The sequence below is a fragment of the Ranitomeya imitator genome, chromosome 5 (genome assembly GCF_032444005.1).
Source record: "Ranitomeya imitator isolate aRanImi1 chromosome 5, aRanImi1.pri, whole genome shotgun sequence".
NCBI lineage: Eukaryota > Metazoa > Chordata > Amphibia > Anura > Dendrobatidae > Ranitomeya > Ranitomeya imitator.
The window spans coordinates 34,718,439-34,742,749 of NC_091286.1; the positions used below are offsets into that span (position 1 = coordinate 34,718,439).

A 24,311-nucleotide genomic window follows, 5' to 3' on the forward strand; every position below is an offset into this window, starting at 1 on the left:
GAACGATTGGGGCTAGCTCCGGTTGCTGCCATTATAAAGAGGACACTGGCTGTTTAACACAGCTGACATCTATGTGTGGAGCTGACTCAGCTCCTTAGCCCGCTCCATAACATTATGAAATTGTGACAAAAAAATCCATAGTTTCTTTTTTACAAACTTAAAGGGGTATTCTTACTATACAAGAGAGGGGCACTCATTTAATTTGCTGTGATCCATGTGGGAATCTGACTGCAAAGGTTTCACTTTCCCTGCAGCGCCCCCCACAGGGGAAATGAAATGTGAGGGAGCGCCAGGGCCGTAGTCGTGGCGGAGAATATCTGTTCACACGCGCCCTGGCCTCCCGCCACAAGAAAACAATGTCCCCTTTTCAGCTACATCATCTGCACCGTCAGGGTCCCATCTGAGCGGCCAAAGTTCTGCTGCTGGCGTTGTTGCACAAATAGAGACAGAGTCCAAGTTCAACTTAAAACAGATAACTTTACTGTTTTTCTCTCAGCACATCCATGTCTTTTGCAGCATCGACATAGGGTTCCACACAGTTTACATCCTTCGCTTTCCCTGTGCTCTCCCTCATGTCCTTCAGCACGTTCCCGGATCGGACCATCATATCCGGTGTCGCAGCATCATCCTTGTCCAGCTTCACTACTCTTAGACCATCTCCTGTCCGCTTCGCACCAGACAAAAGGGCATCTGCCCACGTAGTAAGCTGCCACATAATAGAGCCACCTGCGTTCCTGTGCTGCTGCAATTCCTGATCTCCTGGCCTTGGATGTCTGGGCTCCTAGCTTCAACCATGACGGGGCCCACAGTGTTGCCCAGGGCTCTAAGGCCCTCCGGGACTGCCTGGGCTCTCTGGCCCTCCTGAGCTGTCTCAGCTCCCTGGCTCCACTCCCTGCAACAAGGAAATGCTCCTATCTTATCCACAGCTGGCCCCTCCTACGTTCACTATTTACACTATCGTGCCCCCATCTAGTGTCATAACTGAGGTACTGCACTTTCCCTAACATCAATGTCCAAATAGCAGCATTAGATACAGAATATTACATATAACCATAAATACACAATTTAACGACATTACAAGGCGGCAATATACATACAATTAACCGGGAGTTGTTTGGGGCACAAGACCACTTTTATGACCCCCTTACAGGAACATTACATGGTGATTATTAACCTCATTGTGCAGTATGTTACTTGCACAGGTCTACAGAGTCCTCCAGAGACGGAAAAAATCATTGCACCCATTTGGCTAATTAAGGAATGGAGTATATAAAAATTGGTTTCTACGCCCGACAGCCCCTTTAGGCTCATCTCTATAAAACCTCAGTTACAATCACACTTCGCAGTAGAATGTCACCGTCCAGTAAGTGACCTGATTGAGATGACATTTCACTAATCTGCTCGTCTCGCATTGATTGCGAACGCTCATTGTCCATCTCCTAGCAGCTAAGCTGCGTACACGTGACGGCGGCGGTGTCCCCGGACTGGATTCCCGGAAGACGACGGGACAAATCAAGGATCTAAAGAAAGTTCTATAGCTCCGTGGAATGTAGTGGAAATAGCAACGAATGAATACAAATGGCTTCCCCCCTCTGTAAAGCTTCTCAGGCTGCACAGGCTAAGGTGACGTCACTTAACTACTTCTCCATATGGCGCAGTAGGTAAAGACTTAAGCTGATCATGGGTACGAGGCTTACCCCCCTATAGGAATGAAAGGCTCCATCCTGAATCTCCAATATTACATAGGGTTATGTAAAATGTTCCATTATATGCTGGAACTAGCAGATTTGCCATGCACATGAGCCCTTAATGAAAAACCATCGTTTTAATTTATTTTTTTTTCATTAAATCAACAGCACATGTGAAAATAAGAAACTTTGTAATTTATCTTATTAGAGAAATCTACTTCTTTCTCCTTCTAGACTGATCATTCATTCTCAATTAACAGGTAAAAATCTGTCTTCAGTGAATACAGCCATTCCCATTACCGAGATAGGACATGACAGTTAGTGCTCATAGAGTTCTATGGAGAACTGTAACTGTTTTTCTCGGGAGAAATGTCTGTCCTCGCCTCTAGCTCCTCCAACTCCATAGAATTTTAAAAGCACCAACTGTCATCTCCTATCTCAGTAATGGACAGATCGGTCTTCACTGAATACAGATTTTACCCATGAATTCAGGATGAAAAATCAGTCTAAGAGGAAAAAGAAGCGGATTTTTTTTGGATAAGATATATTACAAAGTTGCTTATTTTCATGATTTTAAGAAATAAAATACAAGTTCTACGGAATCATTCTGCTCAGTTTCCACAGATCGCACTGCATCAATGTGACAGATTCTGATTTATTACCTATCAAAACCTATAGGTGAATAAAGCGAGATTTTTCTCCTCCGACCCTGCTCCAATGCAGCACTGCAGGGCGGCCATAACATAGAATGTTTCCTGCCCTCGTTCAATAAGTCGCTATTTGCAGTCTCAGCAGATGCGCCCCCTCTTCCCCCACCGGGTTCAGTCCCGGACACGCAATGGTCGTCCTTGTGAATAGGACACGTTCCCTTGTTATGTCGGACTTAGTCGAGTCATCATATTCTTAATACTCGGTAAGATTACCTCCTTACAGGTTAATGGAAGGTGAACGAGACCGTAAACGTCAAAACCAGAACGGCATCGAAAAGGAGCTACACCCAACACATTAGTAACTGCCTGCACAAGTCATCCATCCTTATGTGCATAACAACAGGATAACCCAAATATCTGACATTTCCAGCGGTGAGAATAAAAAAGGTGAATGTGGTCATATACGTATTCATTCTCCACATCAAATCATGTCAAAATTATCCTAATAGCATCATATCTGACATTCATAGCACTCTCACCCACAGTTCTGCACCGCTCTATATCTCCTCCCTCGTCTCTGTCTTCCTCCCTTCCCGTGCCCTCCGTTCCCCTAATGACCTAAGACTAACATCCTCCATTATCCGAACCTCCTGCTCCCATTTCCAAGACTTCTCTCGTGCTGCACCAATGCTCTGGAATGCTCTACCCCAGACAATCAGGTTATAAGCGTCCTCTAAAAAAAAACATCTCTTTAGACTGGCCTATCAGCTCACCAATCTATTCCCTGCTCTCCCTTCCTGACTCTTCCTCACAATCTGATTCCTTTTGTCATCCACATCCTCCATGCACTCAGTAAAACTTCATATTTTGTCATATACAAGTACAGGATAATGACCGGCTCATGCAGCGTTATTTGAAAACCTCTATGGTCCTTATTGTTGCACTCACACAACCGTATTTTACAGGTTTGTGCGCTGTCAGCGAAAAAACGGACCTCCCATGGGGTTTTGTTGTGCAAATTATATCTGGAAACAATCAACAAGCAGGCTAAGTGGTTTTTAATAATTTTGGGATGCTCAACTGGATCACCATCTGATATTTCCTGTGTGGCCAGAAACAAGTTTCAAGGAGTGTATTACCCAGGGATATTTATCACCTATAATGTACAAAGCTGTGATTTCCCTAATGCCTGATGCCGCTCCATTCAAAGCCTGTAGGATGGGAAGAACAAGCTAAATGCTTTCTCCATCACAGATGGTCAATATCATAGAAAGGAAGAAACATTATTCGGCAGTAACGAGCAGTGTAGCTGTGAATCCAGCACAGGGGGTGAACGGAAACACTTATGGTTTTTCTGCTTTCTAATCTCTGTGTGTCACTCTACTTCTTTCCCACTCTGCTCCTCCTATTTCCCCCTCCATAGATTTATATGGGCAGCTGTAATCTGATCCCTCAATTCTCAACAGGCATTTTTACTGCATTTCTGAGTGACATAAATAATTTGCAACAATGCATACTTTTTTGCTAAGACACATAGCCGAATTTTTTAAATTCATATTTACTACTGATTCGTGCAAAAAATTGTAGAAAAGTCAGCAATTCTACAAATGTCTTGTTACATTTCCTACAGGCTGGAATAACAGCATGAGCCTTTAAAAATGTTCCAGTGACCAAGTAAGGAATAGGAGAGATTCCCTCCGCAGATCTCTGCTTGATCCCATGTGCAGACCTGACTCCTGCATATGGCGGTGACCTTAAATGACTGTCGCAGGAGGCTGATCCTTGTTTAATACATTGCTGCAGCGGCTTTACAAAATGCCTCATTACTGAGGGACATCACATCCCGATGCTGGAAAATTCACTGCAGAATATGGGTCTAACAGAGCAAGGAAAGTAGAGGAGAATTTCTGACTGCAACTTCCTTAGATCTAAGCCCAACTGTTCCGAAAAGTATTAAAATACTGAAGATGGGGAAGAAAGTGGAAAAAAAAAACACGTAATAAACATGTAATTAAAAAAAACAACACAATCCTGCCATTATTTCTTGGGTTTCGTTTTTACGACGGTTATTGTGCAGTAAAAATTAAACTAGGCAACATGATTCTCAGGGTCAGCATAATTACGGCAATAGAGGAAGAAGAGGAGGAGGAGGAAGAGGAAGAAGAGCAGGAGGAAGAAGAGGAGGAAGAAGAGCAGGAGGAAGAAGAGGAGGAGGAAGAAGAGGAGGGGGAAGAAGAGGAGGGGGAAGAGGAGGAAAAGGAGGAAGAGGTGAAAAAAGACTAAGAGGAAGAAGAGGAGGAGGAAGAAGAGAAGGAAGACGATGGGGAGGAGGAAGAAGAGCTTGAGGAAGAAGAGGAAGAAGAGGAGGAGAAAAAGGAAAAAGAGAAGGAAAAAGAGAAGGAAAAAGAGGAAGAGGAGGAGAAAAGGAAGAGAAGGAAGAAGAGGAGGGGGAAGAGGAGGAGGAAAAGGAAGAAGAGGGGGAAGAAGACTAAGAGGAAGAAGAGGAGGAGGAAGAAGAGAAGGAAGACGATGAGGAGGAGGAAGAAGAGCTTGAGGAAGAAGAGGAAGAAGAGGAGGAGAAAGAAGAGGAGAAAGAAGAGGAGAAGGAAGAAAAGGATGAGGAGGAAGATGAGGAGGAAGAGGAAGAGGAGGAGAAAAAGGAAGAGGAGGAAGAGGAGGACAAAAAGGAAGAAGAGAAGGAAGAAGAGGAGGAGGAGGAAGGAGAGGAGGAGGAGGAAGAAGAGGGGAAGAGGAAGAAGAGGAAGAAGAGGAGGGGAAGAGGAGGAGAAAAAGGAAGAGGAGGAAGAAGACTAAGAGGAAGAGGAGGAATAGGAAGAAGAGAAGGAGGAAGAAAAGGATGAGGAGATTGAGGAAGACGAGGAGGAGGAAGAGGAAAAAAAGGAAGAGGAAAATTTTAGTGAATTTAAAAAATGTTAAACTTTATTTTTAAAAAAATTGTTTGTGTCACCATATACAGAGACCTATAACTAATTAATTTTTCCATCAATGAAGGTAGGAGGGCTGAAAGCTGTAGGGGGTTAAGGTTTTCCTCCATAAGCAATGTGTCATGAATATCTCATAGTTGGGGTCCAACCCATAAAGAGGTCTAGATATACTGATATATATGTAAAAAATATACTGAAATGAGCGTGTAGCAACACAAAGTGAGTGATGAGACGATATTTTGTAGACTGCTGTATAATAAATATGATCCTTATAATAAGGCGATGAGATGATATTTTGTAGACTGTTGTATAATAGTAAATACGATCCTTATAATAAGGCGATGTGATGATATGGATGAAGGGTCCATGAGGACTGGGCTCCGGCACCAAGGGGAAAATGACAAAACAGAACTTTCATTGTGCAATTAAAAATATGGTGAGAAAAAAAACCAAAAAGATAAAAAAGATTAAGGATTCATAACCTTACGTGTTTCGGGTCCGCAAACCTTATTCATAGCTGTGAATAAGAACTGCTAACATGAAACGCGTTATCTAATAATTTTTCTCTTTTTGCTTTTTGTGCTGGAGCCTAGTCCTCATGGACCCTTCTTCCATTTCTGACCCGGATTCCGGCCTGGTGTGTTCCTACACTACTGCTCCACACCACGACCAAACAAGGTCTACCAGGGTTCCTATGTGAATACGCACTGAATTTTCCGCATTGGAAGCTGATATTTTTCCTTTTCAAATGTAATTATATGTTAATCTAAAATTCTGTTGGTAATTCGATCACAACAATGAAGACAGCAGCAGGAGAAGAGTGTGATGATTTTATGGGAGGCAGTGACCTGTCCACTTATGTAACAAGAGGACTGTACATGGAAGAAATAGTGTGTTGATTTTGTGGGAGACAGTGATCTGCTTAGCTGTGTGATTATGTGAGGACTGGGATGCTCATGACCAGGGCAGTATCGTGAATTAGCAGAGATTAAATACCCTATAGCCAATCAGATTTTAAGAATGATGACAGCAGAAGAAGAGTGTGTTAATCTTTTGGGAGGCAGTGACCTGTCCACTCATGTGATTATCTGAGGTCAGGGCTTTGCGTGTTCCAAAAACAATTCCATGAAGTAGCAGAGGTTAGAACACCCGACTGACCATCAGACTTTTCTAAATGATGGCAGCAGAATAAGGGTGTTGTGACCTTGTGGAAGGCAATGACCTGTCCATTCATGCACCTGACCAAAGCAATATCATGACTTAGCAGAGACTAGAAAATCAATTTCCCTTTTGGATATACGGTAAACACTGCAGAATTCTTGTAATAATGACGTCCGAGACTATAATGAAAGGATACATTCCCAGGATCACGGCTTCTAGACACTTAATAGGTAAGGATTCCCGGGTCATCTCCCGAGCCGTCTCCATTAACCTAGAAGAGAGAGTCAGATAGAGATATACACCATCTTCCTGGCAGAGACGACGAGACAGATGGTATCAACATGTGTGACGAGAGGCGTCCAGCACCCATCCACACTCGGGGATTCCCATTATAAGGGAGTCTTTGTATAACTGGGATCTGTGGGATTAGACTGTCAGCTGCCTGCAAACAAGTCACAAGAATCCTCTGCTGACGGAATCCAGACCTGTTCTCCTCACAGCCTCCATCAGTAGTGAATTAAGGAATTGTCAAGGTATATATATATATATTTATTTACTTTACTCGCTTATATAGCGTCATTAATTACACGGCGTTTTACAAACATCATCATCACCGTCCCCATTGGGACTCACAATCTAGATTCCCTATCAGAATGTCTTTGGCGTGTGGAGGGAAACCAGAAAATAATATAACATATATAATAAATATATACATAAATATATATATATATATATATATATATATATATATATATATATATATATATATATATATATGTATATATATATGTATGTATATATATATATATATATATATACGTACATATAAATATAAACTCGTTACATGTCATTTACTAATTCTCACTGATATTTATAAATACATACTCCTACACATCAGCTAATCACTAGTAATGAGCCTTGGAAGCGTCCGAATCCTCTTTTTCCCATGTCTCAGAGCTCTTTTTATGCAGTTAAATGACCCAAACTGATTGCAGAGTGCTCCCTAAAAAACACACTACTGATCGCTGCCTCCATTCTGCAGAAAGTGACGCTTTAATCAAGTATGCCAATCAGGGTGATCGGTGCACCCTGGGTGTGGCCGAGAAGCTTTCGGCACTTGTTTTGCATGCCCCGCCCTCTTCATGGTGATTGAGCAATGAGGGAGGAGGGACATGCAAAATCAGTGGGCGGAGCGGTGCTGAAAGCTTCTTGGCCACACCTAGGGTGCACTGGAAACACTAATTAACATATTTGATTTGATTTCTGTAGAAAGGAGGCAGCGATTCCCTGGAGGTGTCGTTTTTATGAGGGATCCGTGCCTACAAGACCACGTGCTTAGTTTAGGCTGTCAGCTTGGCCTCACAGACTCCCCATAACCCCAAATCTCAGAGCCACTTGTATCCCATAAAGTGTTTGCCAGGCGGCAATTTCATGGAAAAGGAACTTAGATAATTCTATGAGAAACAGGTGTCACATAGGTGAACAGGACTGGAGCGCTCCGCTAGGAATTGGGAAGGCATTTTGGGAACGCTTCAAGCAGATGTTTGATAATAATAAAACATTTCTTACCCACTGATCGGTCGCGTCTTTCTAATTTCAAAGAACTGCGTTCCGGTGTGGTTGTATCTGAGTTTCTGACATTAAGGAGAAATGGAAGAAATGGTAGAAATACAACTCTGCTAAGACCTACATATCAATCGTAGTCAGGTCTGAAGACCCTATGACAACACTTCCTGTCTCAGCTCTGACCTGGTACAGCCTTGCATAGGGGCACAGAGAGCGCACCCCCTGGAGACATAGCCTGTGCCCTCCTGATTGGATGTATCACAGGTTGAGAGATCGGGGTCTGTGCCCCACAACCATGTATACACGTACGGGACCTCAGACACAGAGGAGTGCAATGGTCGGTTATCTCCGACAGTCCCATAAAAACTACATGGAACAGCGGTACAAATGCTTCATTCAGACAGAGCTCCGAGTCTAAGATATTCCGTGGGGCTGTGCACATGTCCGATTTTTTTTTTTTTTTTGGTCCGCAAAAAAAAAAACAAAAGTGTCCGATTTTGAGCCGTGTGCCGGATCAAAGTCGGCAATGCAAGTCTTTGGGTCCATGAAAAAAATTGGGCCGCAGTTGGATGACATCTGAGTGCAGTCTGATTTTCACAGACTGAGAAAATGGAGAATTTTTTTTATCTCCATGTCCGAGAAAAACTGATGACACTCTGATCAAACTCTGATCAAACTCTGATCAAACTCTGATCAAACTCTGATCAAACTCTGATCAAACTCTGATCAAACTCTGATCAAACTCTGATCAAACTCTGATCAAACTCTGATCAAAGTAATCGGACAATTTCTTTGAGATAAGGAGAAAGTGGTCGTGTGACCCTACCCAAAGAGAGGGTCTCATACGAGGGACTTACCTCTTCAGGGTCCATTTCTGCTAACAAGACTTTTGGGCAAAGCTAAAGAAGAATGTGGCCAATTTCCTTTTTGATAAAACAACCTGTTTTGACATCAGAAATCTTCTCCATCAATTAGAACAATTGTATCAAATGCTTTATATATTTCTAAATCTATTTTTTTCGCTTAGAAACAGCGCCACTGTTGTGCACAGGATGTGCCAAGTATTGCAGCTCCATTATATTCTAGCACATAGGGCTGAACTGCCATACCAAACACTGCCTATGGACAAGTAGTGGGGAAGACAAACCCTTTATTTCATCTCATACAATTTCCTTTTTCTGTCTGTCCGGAAAACTTTTTGAATGGATTTTGTATTAAGGAAACAGCTGGTTTCCAGCAGAGAGAAGAGGCAAGAAAAACAGCTGCAGCCTGGCATCTCTGGCAGATGAAGTGACATGCCAAATCATGATGGAGGGTACTGAGCAGGGCGGCTCCTGGCACCAGAGCAAAACTGTCCCAGTGACAAATGAGGTCGAGTACGCAGCAATATGCCGACTGTCCAACAGAGAGGAGCCGCCGTGTCTTCAGAAGGTGCGAGCAGCCCAGGGCTAAAGAGGGAGATATGTGCTACATCACTCACTGCGGGAAACTAAAGGAGCCCAAAACCTAAAGAGAAAAGTCCAACAGCATTATAAGAAGAGGTGCGGTACTCTATATAGGTATAATGTATGGGGAGAAGAGAGAAAAGGCAGCGATCAAGTCATTTCTATAGCTGAGAGAGAGATAGATTAGATAGATAGATAGATAGATAGATAGATAGATAGATAGATAGATAGATAGATAGATAGATAGATAGATAGATAATAGATAGTGTGATGCAGTGACCTCTGCTGTAGCTAGGGGGCGCTGTATGCCCTCTTCAGGATACGCATGGAGGGGTAACTGGGTTTGTGAAGCAGTGTCCGGCATGACTGTAAATGGCCAGTATGTGTCGCAGAGGGAGATACTCTGCTTTGTAAGCCGATAATGTCCTGGGACCTGTAGTTCCACAAGTATTGTTGTGTAGCTTTAAAGGGAGGCTTACAGGGTTAGTTAGAGAGCTGGGTGGGTCTGACTAACCACACACAACTCCCACCTATGGGAGTGGTTAATAGTATATAATGTGACCAGGGTGTGGTCACATGAGAGAATGTATGGACCTGATTGGTCCGTGTGTAAGGTCCTGGAAGGCTGTGTGTTTGACGGCTCCAAGTGGAGATGGACGCCCTGAACAGCACACAGAGAGGCCGTCTGTGCAGAGTCTGTGAGGGCACTGCGTTGGGGAAGCTATCGTCCGTCTGATGATCTGGACTGTCGGGAGTGCACTGGTCACAAGGACGGTGAACCCAGTTTGGCAGCTTCACCAGGAGAGAGCACTGACAGGAGAGAGCAGTGTGGAGCAGGAGCTCCAGGAAGGTAACCCAGAGTTGGGGAACTGTGTGCACTGACAAGGGTCAGTTAATAAACTGTGTGGTCTCCCACGGTAACAGGACGAAGTGAGGTCCGGCGTGTGTAGAGACTGCAACTCAATGTGAAGTGCTGTGGACTAAGTGGAAGGTCTGTAATGTGTAACATGGCCTACAGTGGTTTATACTGAGTGTATAATCAACCACAGGGACTGTTTAAGTAAGAAAACGTGACTGTGTGCCTTCATCCCGTTGTCAAGCAAGTATTCCCCAACCCGCTAGTGATCGCGGCATCACAATAGATAGATAGACTGATAGATAGCCGATCACTCACTCGCTCCTGTCACCGGCATCTTAAAAACATCTCCAGAATCCGACCTTTTCTCACCTTGGAAACTGCTAAGACTCTTACTGTCGCTCTTATTCATTCCCGTCTGGACTACTGCAACTCTCTTCTGATCGGTCTCCCTCTAACCAAACTTTCTCCTCTCCAATCCATCTTGAATGCGGCAGCCAGGGTCATATTTCTATCCAGCCGCTTCACCGGGTCCAGTATAAACTCATCTCTCTCACCCACAAAGCTCTCCACAGTTCTGCACCACCTTATATCTCCTCTCTCATCTCTGTCTATCGCCCTACACGTGCCCTCCATTCTACAAATGACCTAAGACTAACATCCCCCGTAATCCGAACCTCGCACCTCCATCTCCAAGACTTCTCTCGTGCTGCGCCAGCTCTCTGGAATGCACTTCACCAGACGATCAGACTGATACCTAGCCCCGACCTATTCAAGCGCGCTTTAAAAACCCATCTCTTCAAACAAGCCTACCACATCAACTACTCGGAAAACTAAAGGTACCGTCACACTGGACGATATCGCTAGCGATCCGTGACATTGCAGCGTCCTGGATAGCGATATCGTCCAGTGTGACAGGCAGCAGCGATCAGGCCCCTGCTGTGCTGTCGCTGGTCGGGGCAGAAAGGCCAGAACTTTATTTCGTCGCTGGATCACCCGCTGACATCGCTGAATCGGCGTGTGTGACGCCGATTCAGCGATGTCTTCGCTGGTAACCAGGGTAAACATCGGGTTACTAAGCGCAGGGCCGCGCTTAGTAACCCGATGTTTACCCTGGTTACCATCGTTAAAGTAAAAAAAACAAACACTACATACTTACCTACCGCTGTCTGTCCCTGGCGCTGTGCTTCTCTGCTCTGGCTGTGAGCGTCGGGCAGCCGGAAAGCACAGCGGTGACGTCACCGCTCTGCTTTCCGGCCGCTGTGCCCACAGTCAGTGCAGGAAAGCACAGCGCCGGGGACAGACAGCGGAAGGCAAGTATGTAGTGGTTGTTTTTTTTACCTTAACGATGGTAACCAGGGTAAACATCGGGTTACTAAGCGCGGCCCTGCGCTTAGTTACCCGATGTTTACCCTGGTTACCGGCATCGTTGGTCGCTGGAGAGCGGTCTGTGTGACAGCTCTCCAGCGACCAAACAGCGACGCTGCAGCGATCCGGATCGTTGTCGGTATCGCTGCAGCGTCGCTTAGTGTGACGGTACCTTAACTTTGCCCTGTTCCCTCCCTCCAAATATTACTCTGAATCTGCACCCTACTATTCATCTGTCTCCACACCCTCCATGCACACGATAACTGCACTTGATACTTGACTATTGCTCTTAAACACACGGCTGATGACCGGATCATGCAGCTTTATATGAAAATCCCTATTTATTATAATTGCCAGACCTGAAATAACAAGCACTTTTCACCTATTGTGTCCCCACATTCCCTTGTAGATTGTAAGCTTGCGAGCAGGGACCTCACCCCTAATGTCACTGTTTAAATTGCCTTAACTTGTACTGAATTTATTGTTTGTACATGTCCCCGCTTAATTGTAAAGTGCTGCGGAATATGTTGGCGCTATATAAATAAAAATCATTATTATTATAAGTAATAGATAGATATATAGATAGATAAATAGATAGATAGATAGATACAGTAGATAGATAGATAGATATATAGATAGATAAATAGATGATAGATAGATAGATAGATAGATAGATAGATAGATAGATAGATAGATAGATAGATAAATAGATGATAGATAGATAGATGATAGATAATAGATAGATAGATAGATAGATAGATAGATAGATAGATAGATAGATAGATAGATAGATAGATAGATAGATAGATAGATAGATAGATAGATAGATAGATCCATTCAATGACTGAGGCCCTGTTCACACTGTCAGTATTTGGTCAGTATTTCACATCAGTATTTATAAGACAAAATCAGGAGTGGATGATAAATACAGAAGTGGTGACGTGTCTCTATTACACTTTTCCTCTGATTGTTCCTCTCCTGGTTTTGGCTACAAATACTGAACGTGTGACCGTGGCCAGAGAGAAGAAATCCTAAACATAGTGAGGAAATTATACCCAAAGTACATTGGGGAACCGAATAACCTTTCCATAAAGGCAATCCTTTACATTTTAGTCCGGCAGCTTAGAAATGTAATGGCAACTTGAAAGCTTTCCAGCCACTCGCTAACTTTGCAGCAGCACACTTTACAGCAGCTTGACGGATCCTTCCTCTTAAGGTGGTCTGCACGCACTGAAGCCTTACATCTGCTCCCCGCTATCCAGCGCTTGTGTGCGACTTGTAAATACTTCCCAGCTGTTCATACAAATCACCATGAGAAATGTGTAACTTCACCTTAAAGTGACCCTTCTTCTGGATCCTAAAAAGATCACAAAGGAAATCACTGTTTTCAGTAAGTATCAAGGGTAACCTGAACCGGAAAAGCTAGAAAACTTTATAGAAAACTCTGTATACAGCAACGTGCTAAGTGCTCCTAACCCGCCAAGTCTTCCCTCTGCAGCGCCCACTCTCGCCCGTTTTCTCTGCAGCTGCATCCCCCTCCTCCCTCACCTTCCTGTCTTCTATTTAGTAAATGACGCTAATGCCTCTTCTAATCCACTCCAGTGGTGACGCTGGTGGTCCCTGGTGGCTGTTTTTACAATCCGGGATGCATGCGTGCATAGCCTGGTAATGCCATTGAGCACAGGACATGACCAGTGATCGGCTGCTGCGCTCATCTTTCCTGCAGGGGACCACCAGACATGAGAACTGGAGTGGGATTTAAAGGGAACCTATCACTAAAATTTTTATTAGTAAAGTAGAGGTAGTGCAGAGAGAAACAATTCCAATAATATCTATTTAGTCTTCAGCCGGTGTGACAAAATTCACCTTTTATTTGTTCGCAAATGAGACTAGGGGGGAGTATCAATACAGCCACACTCCATGGCGTTTCTTCACGTCTCCACATTCAATGCTGCCTTCTACTTCACGGTTGACAGTGGAGACAGAATCTCTTTTGAGTAACATCCCTTCTGCTCCCTACCGAAATCTTGAGGATTTGGGCAACACAGTACCTGAGAGCTAGCATTAATCAGCATAAGTCTGGATTCACACACCCGAAATTCATAGTCAAAGACTGTCAAGTTTAGGTCAAGAAACCCGCAACTGGTCAGTGTCGCATAGTCCATGCGGGGAAGTGTGCCAAACACAGATGTGTGAATCCAGACTAATTCTGAATAAGCTCTGGACGTGAATGGAGAAGAGAAGTAATTCTGGAGATCGATTCATCATTTTATGCAGATGTGACGTAGTATTCTGCTCATTTGTCGGTGATTTTATCCATCTCATACAGACAATATGAAAGAAAGGATACTGCAGCGTCTTCATGTATCTCTGCACGGTCTGCAGCCATTCCGGGATGGACATGGAAGTCTTGTAGGTTGGTACGGATGGCACTGAAGGCTGAAATAAAAGATGAGAAAAAGAAATGCGACCAGTGACATTTGTTCACATGTTTACATTTACGGCGGAACTCGCGCCGAGCGCTTTCCCATATGGAGCGTAACGTGTTTGTTACAAGATTGCTATCATAATAGTCGCAGGATTTCCTCCGTCAACAGATAATAGATTGTTCCCTTTAACAGATGTCAGATCAAAGATTTGTTATAATGAGCAATTCATTACAACATGGTTTTGCTGGATACAGAGATGTAGCAGAGCTGAGTTTGTCACGTGTATTGTTCTAGTCCGAAGGACTGAAAGTAGAGGCCAATTAACCCAAAAGATCCCAAGGTCCTCCATAGTTAAAGGAGCACGTCAGTAAGTATGGTAACATTATACCATCTGTTTCAGGTCTTATTGCGGAGCTGCAGCCGGGGCGGAGAGACTCTTTAGGTGTTAAAGATAGAGCAGAGATGCAAAATCAACAATACGGGGGTGAGAACATTTACAATTCTATTTGCATGACTTCCTCATTAAAGTCTGTGACAAAGGACGAATTCAGACATATCACATAGGAAACTGATTGAGAGAGGAGAGCAGCTCCTTGTAATGTCTGATCACTGCAAAGCAAGCAGTAGCATTGCATGTAGGGGGATGGGGGTCCATAAGTACATTTGCCCCCATCACCATAGCCTAGGGGGTGCAAACTTTGGTCCCTCCTCACTGTCATATGAGCAAGCGCTGCTCGTTAGCGTGGAGAAGTGAGTGCCCGCTAAGCGCTACTGATGTAGAGCACTGCAGTTGACGACAAACTTATCTCAAATGCTGTGCATAGGCAGCAACTGAGATGACAAGCTGAGCAGCTAATAAATTGAGAAGGTATTGAATAATTGTTTTTCTGCACTTAACTTGATTTAATATTGTCTTCATTCATTCCTAAGAGCTACTTTTATGTGTTTACACTTTTTCTAACTCTAACCATAGTTATTGCAAGGTTTAAATCTTAGGTTTAGGGTTAGATTTAGGGCTAGGGCTGGAGTAATAAAACAAATTACAGAGTTACATAAAAATGTAATAAAAAGTGAACCGTAGAAAAAAAAATATAATAGCAATGTGTAACTTTGAAACAAGAAGAAGGTCAGCTCATCTGACGGCTAAGGATACAATTTGCACAGAATGCTTGTAGTACTGCAAGTCCCAGGAGGAAATTAACAAAATCCAGCAAAAAAAGTCCTAAAAAGTATGAAGGTTTATTTAAAAAAAAATAGTAATGTTTAAAAATATTTAAAAGCCAAAAATACATCCAAGAAAAAAAGCAGGCGAGTTTCAGACACAGTCCTTAATCATTGCATAAACGCGCGTCTGAAATGCAGCGGATTTTTTTCTATGGTGGTTGGGTGGATTTTTGAGGTTCTTAAATAAACGTTAACATCTTTCAGGACTTTTTTTTTCTGGATTTTTTGCTTCTTCCTGGGAATTAAAGGGGTTTTTCACATGAATAAAGTTAATTTTAATCACTAGATCTTGGAATAATAATAATATAATAATGTTTGCCCCCTCCTGGTTGGTTTCCTGAGTCTCTCCTGACCAAAATGTGACCCAGCAGGGAATACTGAGAGCGTCCGTGGTACTGACAACACACTTCTATGAATCACTGATTATAGACGCTGTTCACATTGTTTTCATTCACTCCTGCAGTTTACGACTGATCCGAGCAATGAGTAATAGAAACATGGCTTCCTGTCTGCTGAGAAATGCCGGCAGCAATGAGAACAGTCGGCTTACAAGAAACGTTTGGTCCCTCTCAGACAACATCCCCTGCTAGGAATGTCTTCATTTTTGGGGGGTTTGGATTGTAATGGCCAAATGACAGCTCTGTTGTACTGCTGGAGACTAGATAGGCAGGGTGATACACAGACAATATGGACGTGCGTGCACAAGTAATTGTTGTGAGACTTCTGGCTTCCATTTTCTGGTCTGGTATGTATACAAAAAAATGTATTAGAATCTGGGAATATCCATAGGATCTACTATATAATTGTCTAAGGGTCACTTCCGTCTGTCCTTCTGTCTGTCTGTCATGGATATTCATTCGCTGATTGGTCTCGCCAGCTGCCTGTCATGGCTGCCGCGACCAATCAGTGACGGGCACAGTCCGGAAGAAAATGGCCGCTCCTTACTCCCCGCAGTCAGTGACTGGCCAATATACAACGTGGCTCTGTGCTGTATACTACGTCACTGGGCAATATACTACGTGGCTGCGCAATATACTACATCACTAGGCAATATACTACGTGGCTGGGCAATATACTACGTCACGGGGCAATATACTACGTAACTGGGCAATATACTACGTAACTGGGCAATATACTACGTCACTGGGCAATATACTACGTGGCTGCGCAATATACTACATCACTAGGCAATATACTACGTGGCTGGGCAATATACTACGTCACGGGGCAATATACTACGTAACTGGGCAATATACTACGTGGCTGCGCAATATACTACGTCACTAGGCAATATACTACGTGGCTGGGCAATATACTACGTGGCTGGGCAATATACTATGGCTGGGCAATATACTACGTCACTGGGCAATATACTACGTAGCTGGGCAATATACTACGTGACTGGGCAATATACTACGTGACTGGGAAATATACTACGTCACTGGACAATATACTACGTGGCTGGGCAATATACTACGTCGCTGGGCAATATACTACGTGGCTGGGCAATATACTACGTGACTGGGCAATATACTACGTGGCTGGGCAATATACTACGTGGCTGGGCAATATACTACGTGACTGGGCAATATACTACGTGACTGGGCAATATACTACGTGACTGGGCAATATACTACGTGACTGGGCAATATACTACGTGGCTGGGCAATATACTACGTGACTGGGCAATATACTACGTCGCTGGGCAATATACTACGTCGCTGGGCAATATACTACGTGGCTGGGCAATATACTACGTGACTGGACAATATACTACGTGACTGGACAATATACTACGTGACTGCAATATACTACGTGACTGGGCAATATACTACGTGGAATGCATATTCTAGAATACCCGATGCGTTAGAATCGGGCCACCATCTAGTATGGCATAAATGTCCAATATGTCAAAAATGGAGAGGTGGCTCTCTCTATCAATTTCATTAGGGGCGCTGAAAACCCCTTTATTTCTCTTCTCAATTCCTAAAGACTACAGTAGAGAGAGCGCTGTATAAACATGGCCACCACTCCAATGCTACATCACTGGGCGCTGCTACATCACTGGGCTCTGCTACATCAACAAGTCTTCTCTGCTACATCACTGGCTCTGCTGCATCACTGTGCTCTGCTACATCCCTGGGCCCTGCTACATCCCTGGGCCCTGCTACATCCCTGGGCCCTGCTACATCCCTGGGCCCTGCTACATCCCTGGGCTCTGCTACATCACTGGGCTCTGCTACATCCCTGGGCCCTGCTACATCCCTGGGCCCTGCTACATCCCTGGGCCCTGCTACATCCCTGGGCCCTGCTACATCACTGGGCCCTGCTACATCCCTGGGCTCTGCTACATCCCTGGGCTCTGCTACATCACTGGGCTCTGCTACATCACTGGGCTCTGCTACATCCCTGGGCTCTGCTACATCCCTGGGCCCTGCTACATCCCTGGGCCCTGCTACATCCCTGGGCCCTGCTACATCCCTGGGCTCTGCTACATCCCTGGGCTCTGCTACATCCCTGGGCCCTGCTACATCCCTGGGCCCTGATACATCACTGGGCCCTGCTACATCACTGGGCTCTGCTACATCAAGCCTTCTCTGCTACATCACTGGGCTCTGCTACATCACTGGGCTCTGCTACATGAACAAGTCTTCTCTGCTGTGAACATATCTTGTTTCTCTTTGCTGAGGCTCCATCGTCCGCGTGGTCTACTACTCTACTTCACCAGTTGCTAACCAGCCATTGCAGCCTCCATTGCTCTCTTCCGTCCATCTCACCGCACCAATGTTACCAGTCAGTGTTGCCCAACAACTACTCGATCGAGGTCTTCGAGAATCCACCTTACTAGGTGAGACATAACAGTAGAACCCTCCACCTACTGGGAGAACAGGGGTCCATTGCCCCCCATTCCTCCAGGTGAAATGGATGGTGTTTGCTACATCCACATGCAGAGTGAATGGAGCAGTGGTCATGCCCGTCACCTAATGGTAGCCATTTCTGGGCACCTTACCTGGAAGAATTGGAGTCAGTAGACCCTTGTTCTAACAATAGGTGGGGGATAGGCACAGGAACACCCTCTGAATATAAGAGATGGTCAATACATACAGATGACTCTGAGAGTTCCCCTTTAAGCATCTGCCTCTATGTAAGAGGGACGGCAGGTGCAGGATTTAGTGTCAGAGTCATTACTATATCTGGGCCTCATGTAGTAACCAGACTGGGATGTTGGGGGTTATTGTGACTCTCAGCAGCAGCTGCTGGTTTCAGCTTAACTTCCCGAAACAGCAGAAAATCACATTACACACAAGAACTGGACATGAGGACGTGAAGACATGAATATTTCACGTGCCTGCTGCTCAGATTCTGCATTACTAGATATAACACGTATATATCATTTACATTATTTACTAACACAGAGGATTATCCAAAAATCATCATAAAATACAAATCTGCCAATTAAGAGTAATAACATTTGCAATAAAAAAAAATATTGTTTGAGTCCCTTTAATCGCCTGCAGATCAGTGGGGATCTTTTGAGCGAATAGGGTGGGTCTCAGGACCCGGATCTTCAGGAAATTGAAGGGACAAAAAATATATAAAATATTATAGAGAAGACATTTCTATGTCCGTATTTGTGCACATAGACACATCGGGTGGAGAACTGATCTCAGTAAATGCAGGAAGATGTGTGAGGGGAGCGGAAGGCAGCATTGTGCTGGGCGATGACTCCATATCCTGACCACAATGGAACACGTCATTTATCCGGGGGTTTCCATGTCCAGGATTCCGCTGACTTTTCCTACTCCTGATATACAGAGCGGAGTCCAGTATCTCAGCTCTGTATATGTGAGGTGTTACAGAACCCCCAGCACCAAGAATATGTTATGCAGCATATATTATACATAATATATACTGCATAAAGTGTAACGGGGTCTACCAAGCTGGGGTACCTCTTTCAGTACCACCCCGTGCTTCAGGAGGTCCACTCTGCTTTTGCTGGATTCTGAATGAAGGACGCTGGCTGGAATTCCTTGGTCACGTGAGAGCATATAAAAGCTGACTGCTACCCCATGTATTTCCAGTCTAAAAGAACACACTTTATTTACAGCACACAGAATATATAACACAGATACACAGGGCAGGCTAATAGAAAAAGCAGGCCAGACATACATTACAATAGCCGCAGGGGGCCGGAGCCTGCTGATATTTACTGTGGGAATTACACAGGTGGGGTAGGACAGAAGGGGGATATCTTGTCCTCTCTGCCCAGGGGCGCAGCCTGTGGACTGATGCATTTCACATGGAACCTATTATACATAATATATACTGCATAACATATTCTTGGTGCTGGGGGTTCTGTAACACGAGGGATATCCATCTGTCCTAATGGGCCCCTCCATATTCCACTATAGGAGCTTTTCTCACCTCCCATTCTACATCCATAGACATTAACATGGAGTCGGCCCCTCTGCAGATCTAACGGCTCTCGCTGTGCTGGGAAGAACTTCTATAAGATTTTGGAGGGGTCTGTGGGAATTTTTGTCACTTCATCCAGAAGAGCATTTGTGAGGTCAGACGCTGACATTGGGCCCACAATCTCTGGTCTAGTTCATCCTTGGGTGGGGTTGAGATCCAGACTCTGGGCGGCCGATCATGTTCTCCCCTCCATGTCTGTATAGAGCTTGTGCACTGGGCACAGTCATGGGGAACAGAGAAGAGTCTTCCCCAAACTGGGGAGGCAGGAGGTTATACACCAGGGGCTGAATGAAAACCAATGAGTACGAGGAATGTCCCAATACGTCTTCATTCATACAGTCTATCATCTACCATCTTATATTTTTTCACAGAATTGTAAAGTGCTGTGGAATATGTTGGTGGTATATAAATAAAAAATATCATATGTGCCCTCAAGTGTGTCCCCATAATGCCTCTATATGAGTGTCAGCTAACGTGCCTCAATGATAATGGTGACAGAGCCTCCATAACAGTGACGCTACAATGTCACCTATAAGGCCTTTTCATTTTTGTGGGCCACACTGCTGTTTTCTCCCTAGGTTTGTGGCAGCCACAGAGTACAGAATAATGCCCCTAAATAAGTGCCAGGCACAGTCCCAACACTACAGGTACCAGCCATAGTGCCTCTTCTCTTACCTGGGCCACTGTGATGAAGGCACAGGCTGGTGGTTTAATGATGGTGGCAGGAACCAGGATGGTAGTGATAGTGAGGGAGCTGTATGATGATGGTAGTGATAGTGTGGGAGCTGTATGAGGATGGTGGTGATAGTGTGGGAGCTGTATGAGGATGGTAGTGATAGTGTGGGAGCTGTATGAGGGTGGTAGTGATAGTGTGGGAGCTGTATGAGGATGGTGGTGATAGTGTGGGAGCTGTATGAGGATGGTAGTGATAGTGTGGGAGCTGTATGAGGGTGGTAGTGATAGTGAGGGAGCTGTATGATGATGGTAGTGATAGAGTGGGAGCTGTATGAGGATGGTAGTGATAGAGTGGGAGCTGTATGAGGATGGTAGTGATAGAGTGGGAGCTGTATGAGGATGGTGGTGATAGTGAGGGAGCTGTATGATGATGGTAGTGATAGTGTGGGAGCTGTATGAGGATGGTGGTGATAGTGTGGGAGCTGTATGAGGATGGTGGTGATAGAGTGGGAGCTGTATGAGGATGGTAGTGATAGTGTGGGAGCTGTATGAGGATGGTGGTGATAGTGTGGGAGCTGTATGAGGATGGCGGTGATAGTGTGGGAGCTGTATGAGGATGGCGGTGATAGAGTGGGAGCTGTATGAGGATGGTGGTGATAGTGTGGGAGCTGTATGAGGATGGTAGTGATAGTGTGGGAGCTGTATGAGGATGGTAGTGATAGTGTGGGAGCTGTATGAGGATGGTGGTGATAGTGTGGGAGCTGTATGAGGAGGGTGATGATAGAGTGGGAGCTGTATGAGGATGGTAGTGATAGTGTGGGAGCTGTATGAGGATGGTAGTGATAGTGTGGGAGCTGTATGAGGATGGTAGTGATAGTGTGGGAGCTGTGTGAGGAGGGTGATGATAGAGTGGGAGCTGTATGAGGATGGTGGTGATAGTGTGGGAGCTGTATGAGGATGGTAGTGATAGTGTGGGAGCTGTATGAGGATGGTAGTGATAGTGTGGGAGCTGTATGAGGATGGTGATGATAGTGTGGGAGCTGTATGAGGATGGTGGTGATAGTGTGGGAGCTGTATGAGGATGGTAGTGATAGTGTGGGAGCTGTATGAGGATGGTAGTGATAGTGTGGGAGCTGTGTGAGGAGGGTGATGATAGAGTGGGAGCTGTATGAGGATGGTGGTGATAGTGTGGGAGCTGTATGAGGATGGTAGTGATAGTGTGGGAGCTGTATGAGGATGGTAGTGATAGTGTGGGAGCTGTATGAGGATGGTGATGATAGTGTGGGAGCTGTATGAGGATGGTGGTGATAGTGTGGGAGCTGTATGAGGATGGTAGTGATAGTGTGGGAGCTGTATGAGGATGGTGGTGATAGTGTGGGAGCTGTATGAGGATGGTGGTGATAGTGTGGGAGCTGTATGAGGATGGTAGTGATAGTGTGGGAGCTGTATGAGGATGGTGGTGATAGTGTGGGAGCTGTATGAGGATGGTGGTGATAGTGTGGGAGCTGTATGAGGATGGTGGTGATAGTGTGGGAGCTGTATGAGGATGGTGGTGATAGTGTGGGAGCTGTATGAGGATGGTAGTGATAGTGTGGGAGCTGTATGAGGATGGTAGTGATAGTGTGGGAGCTGTATGAGGATGGTGGTGATAGTGTGGGAGCTGTATGAGGATGGTGGTGATAGTGTGGGAGCTGTATGAGGATGGTGATGATAGTGTGGGAGCTGTATGAGGATGGTGGTGATAGTGTGGGAGCTGTATGAGGATGGTGATGATAGTGTGGGAGCTGTATGAGGATGGTAGTGATAGAGTGGGAGCTGTATGAGGATGGTGATGATAGTGTGGGAGCTGTATGAGGATGGTAGTGATAGAGTGGGAGCTGTATGAGGATGGTGATGATAGTGTGGGAGCTGTATGAGGATGGTAGTGATAGTGTGGGAGCTGTATGAGGATGGTGATGATAGTGTGGGAGCTGTATGAGGATGGTAGTGATAGTGTGGGAGCTGTATGATGATGGTAGTGATAGTGTGGGAGCTGTATGAGGATGGTGATGATAGTGTGGGAGCTGTATGAGGATGGTGGTGATAGTGTGGGAGCTGTATGAGGATGGTGGTGATAGTGTGGGAGCTGTATGAGGATGGTGATGATAGTGTGGGAGCTGTATGAGGATGGTGGTGATAGTGTGGGAGCTGTATGAGGATGGTAGTGATAGTGTGGGAGCTGTATGAGGATGGTGGTGATAGTGTGGGAGCTGTATGAGGATGGTGGTGATAGTGTGGGAGCTGTATGAGGATGGTAGTGATAGTGTGGGAGCTGTATGAGGATGGTGATGATAGTGTGGGAGCTGTATGAGGATGGTGATGATAGTGTGGGAGCTGTATGAGGATGGTGGTGATAGTGTGGGAGCTGTATGAGGATGGTGGTGATAGTGTGGGAGCTGTATGAGGATGGTAGTGATAGTGTGGGAGCTGTATGAGGATGGTGATGATAGTGTGGGAGCTGTATGAGGATGGTGGTGATAGAGTGGGAGCTGTATGACGATGGTAGTGATAGTGTGGGAGCTGTATGAGGATGGTGATGATAGTGTGGGAGCTGTATGAGGATGGTAGTGATAGTGTGGGAGCTGTATGAGGATGGTAGTGATAGTGTGGGAGCTGTATGAGGATGGTGATGATAGTGTGGGAGCTGTATGAGGATGGTAGTGATAGTGTGGGAGCTGTATGAGGATGGTAGTGATAGAGTGGGAGCTGTATGAGGATGGTAGTGATAGTGTGGGAGCTGTATGAGGATGGTAGTGATAGTGTGGGAGCTGTATGAGGATGGTGATGATAGTGTGGGAGCTGTATGAGGATGGTGGTGATAGTGTGGGAGCTGTATGAGGATGGTGGTGATAGTGTGGGAGCTGTATGAGGATGGTGATGATAGTGTGGGAGCTGTATGAGGATGGTGATGATAGTGTGGGAGCTGTATGAGGATGGTAGTGATAGTGTGGGAGCTGTATGAGGATGGTGGTGATAGTGTGGGAGCTGTATGAGGATGGTAGTGATAGAGTGGGAGCTGTATGAGGATGGTAGTGATAGTGTGGGAGCTGTATGAGGATGGTGATGATAGTGTGGGAGCTGTATGAGGATGGTGATGATAGTGTGGGAGCTGTATGAGGATGGTAATGATAGTGTGGGAGCTGTATGAGGATGGTGATGATAGTGTGGGAGCTGTATGAGGATGGTAGTGATAGTGTGGGAGCTGTATGAGGATGGTGGTGATAGTGTGGGAGCTGTATGAGGATGGTAGTGATAGTGTGGGAGCTGTATGAGGATGGTAGTGATAGTGTGGGAGCTGTATGAGGATGGTAGTGATAGTGTGGGAGCTGTATGAGGATGGTAGTGATAGTGTGGGAGCTGTATGAGGATGGTAGTGATAGAGTGGGAGCTGTATGAGGATGGTGGTGATAGTGTGGGAGCTGTATGAGGATGGTAGTGATAGTGTGGGAGCTGTATGAGGATGGTAGTGATAGTGTGGGAGCTGTATGAGGATGGTAGTGATAGTGTGGGAGCTGTATGAGGATGGTAGTGATAGTGTGGGAGCTGTATGAGGATGGTAGTGATAGAGTGGGAGCTGTATGATGATGGTAGTGATAGTGTGGGAGCTGTATGAGGATGGTGGTGATAGTGTGGGAGCTGTATGAGGATGGTAATGATAGTGTGGGAGCTGTATGAGGATGGTAATGATAGAGTGGGAGCTGTATGAGGATGGTAGTGATAGAGTGGGAGCTGTATGAGGATGGTGGTGATAGAGTGGGAGCTGTATGAGGATGGTGGTGATAGTGTGGG

The 24,311-nt window shown here is 45.2% G+C and overlaps 1 protein-coding gene across 1 annotated transcript in view; it reads right to left on the reverse strand.

Annotated features, from left to right (window-relative positions):
* VASH2 (vasohibin 2) overlaps nt 1-24,311 on the reverse strand; it is a 94,588-nt gene that overhangs the window by 37,189 nt on the left and 33,088 nt on the right. The window contains exons 3-5 of the mRNA XM_069768515.1: nt 14,030-14,118; nt 8,014-8,070; nt 6,641-6,715 (exon numbers count right to left, since the gene is read on the reverse strand). Coding sequence (XP_069624616.1) covers nt 6,641-6,715; nt 8,014-8,070; nt 14,030-14,118 — 221 coding nt within the window. The remainder of the gene's footprint in view (nt 1-6,640; nt 6,716-8,013; nt 8,071-14,029; nt 14,119-24,311) is intronic.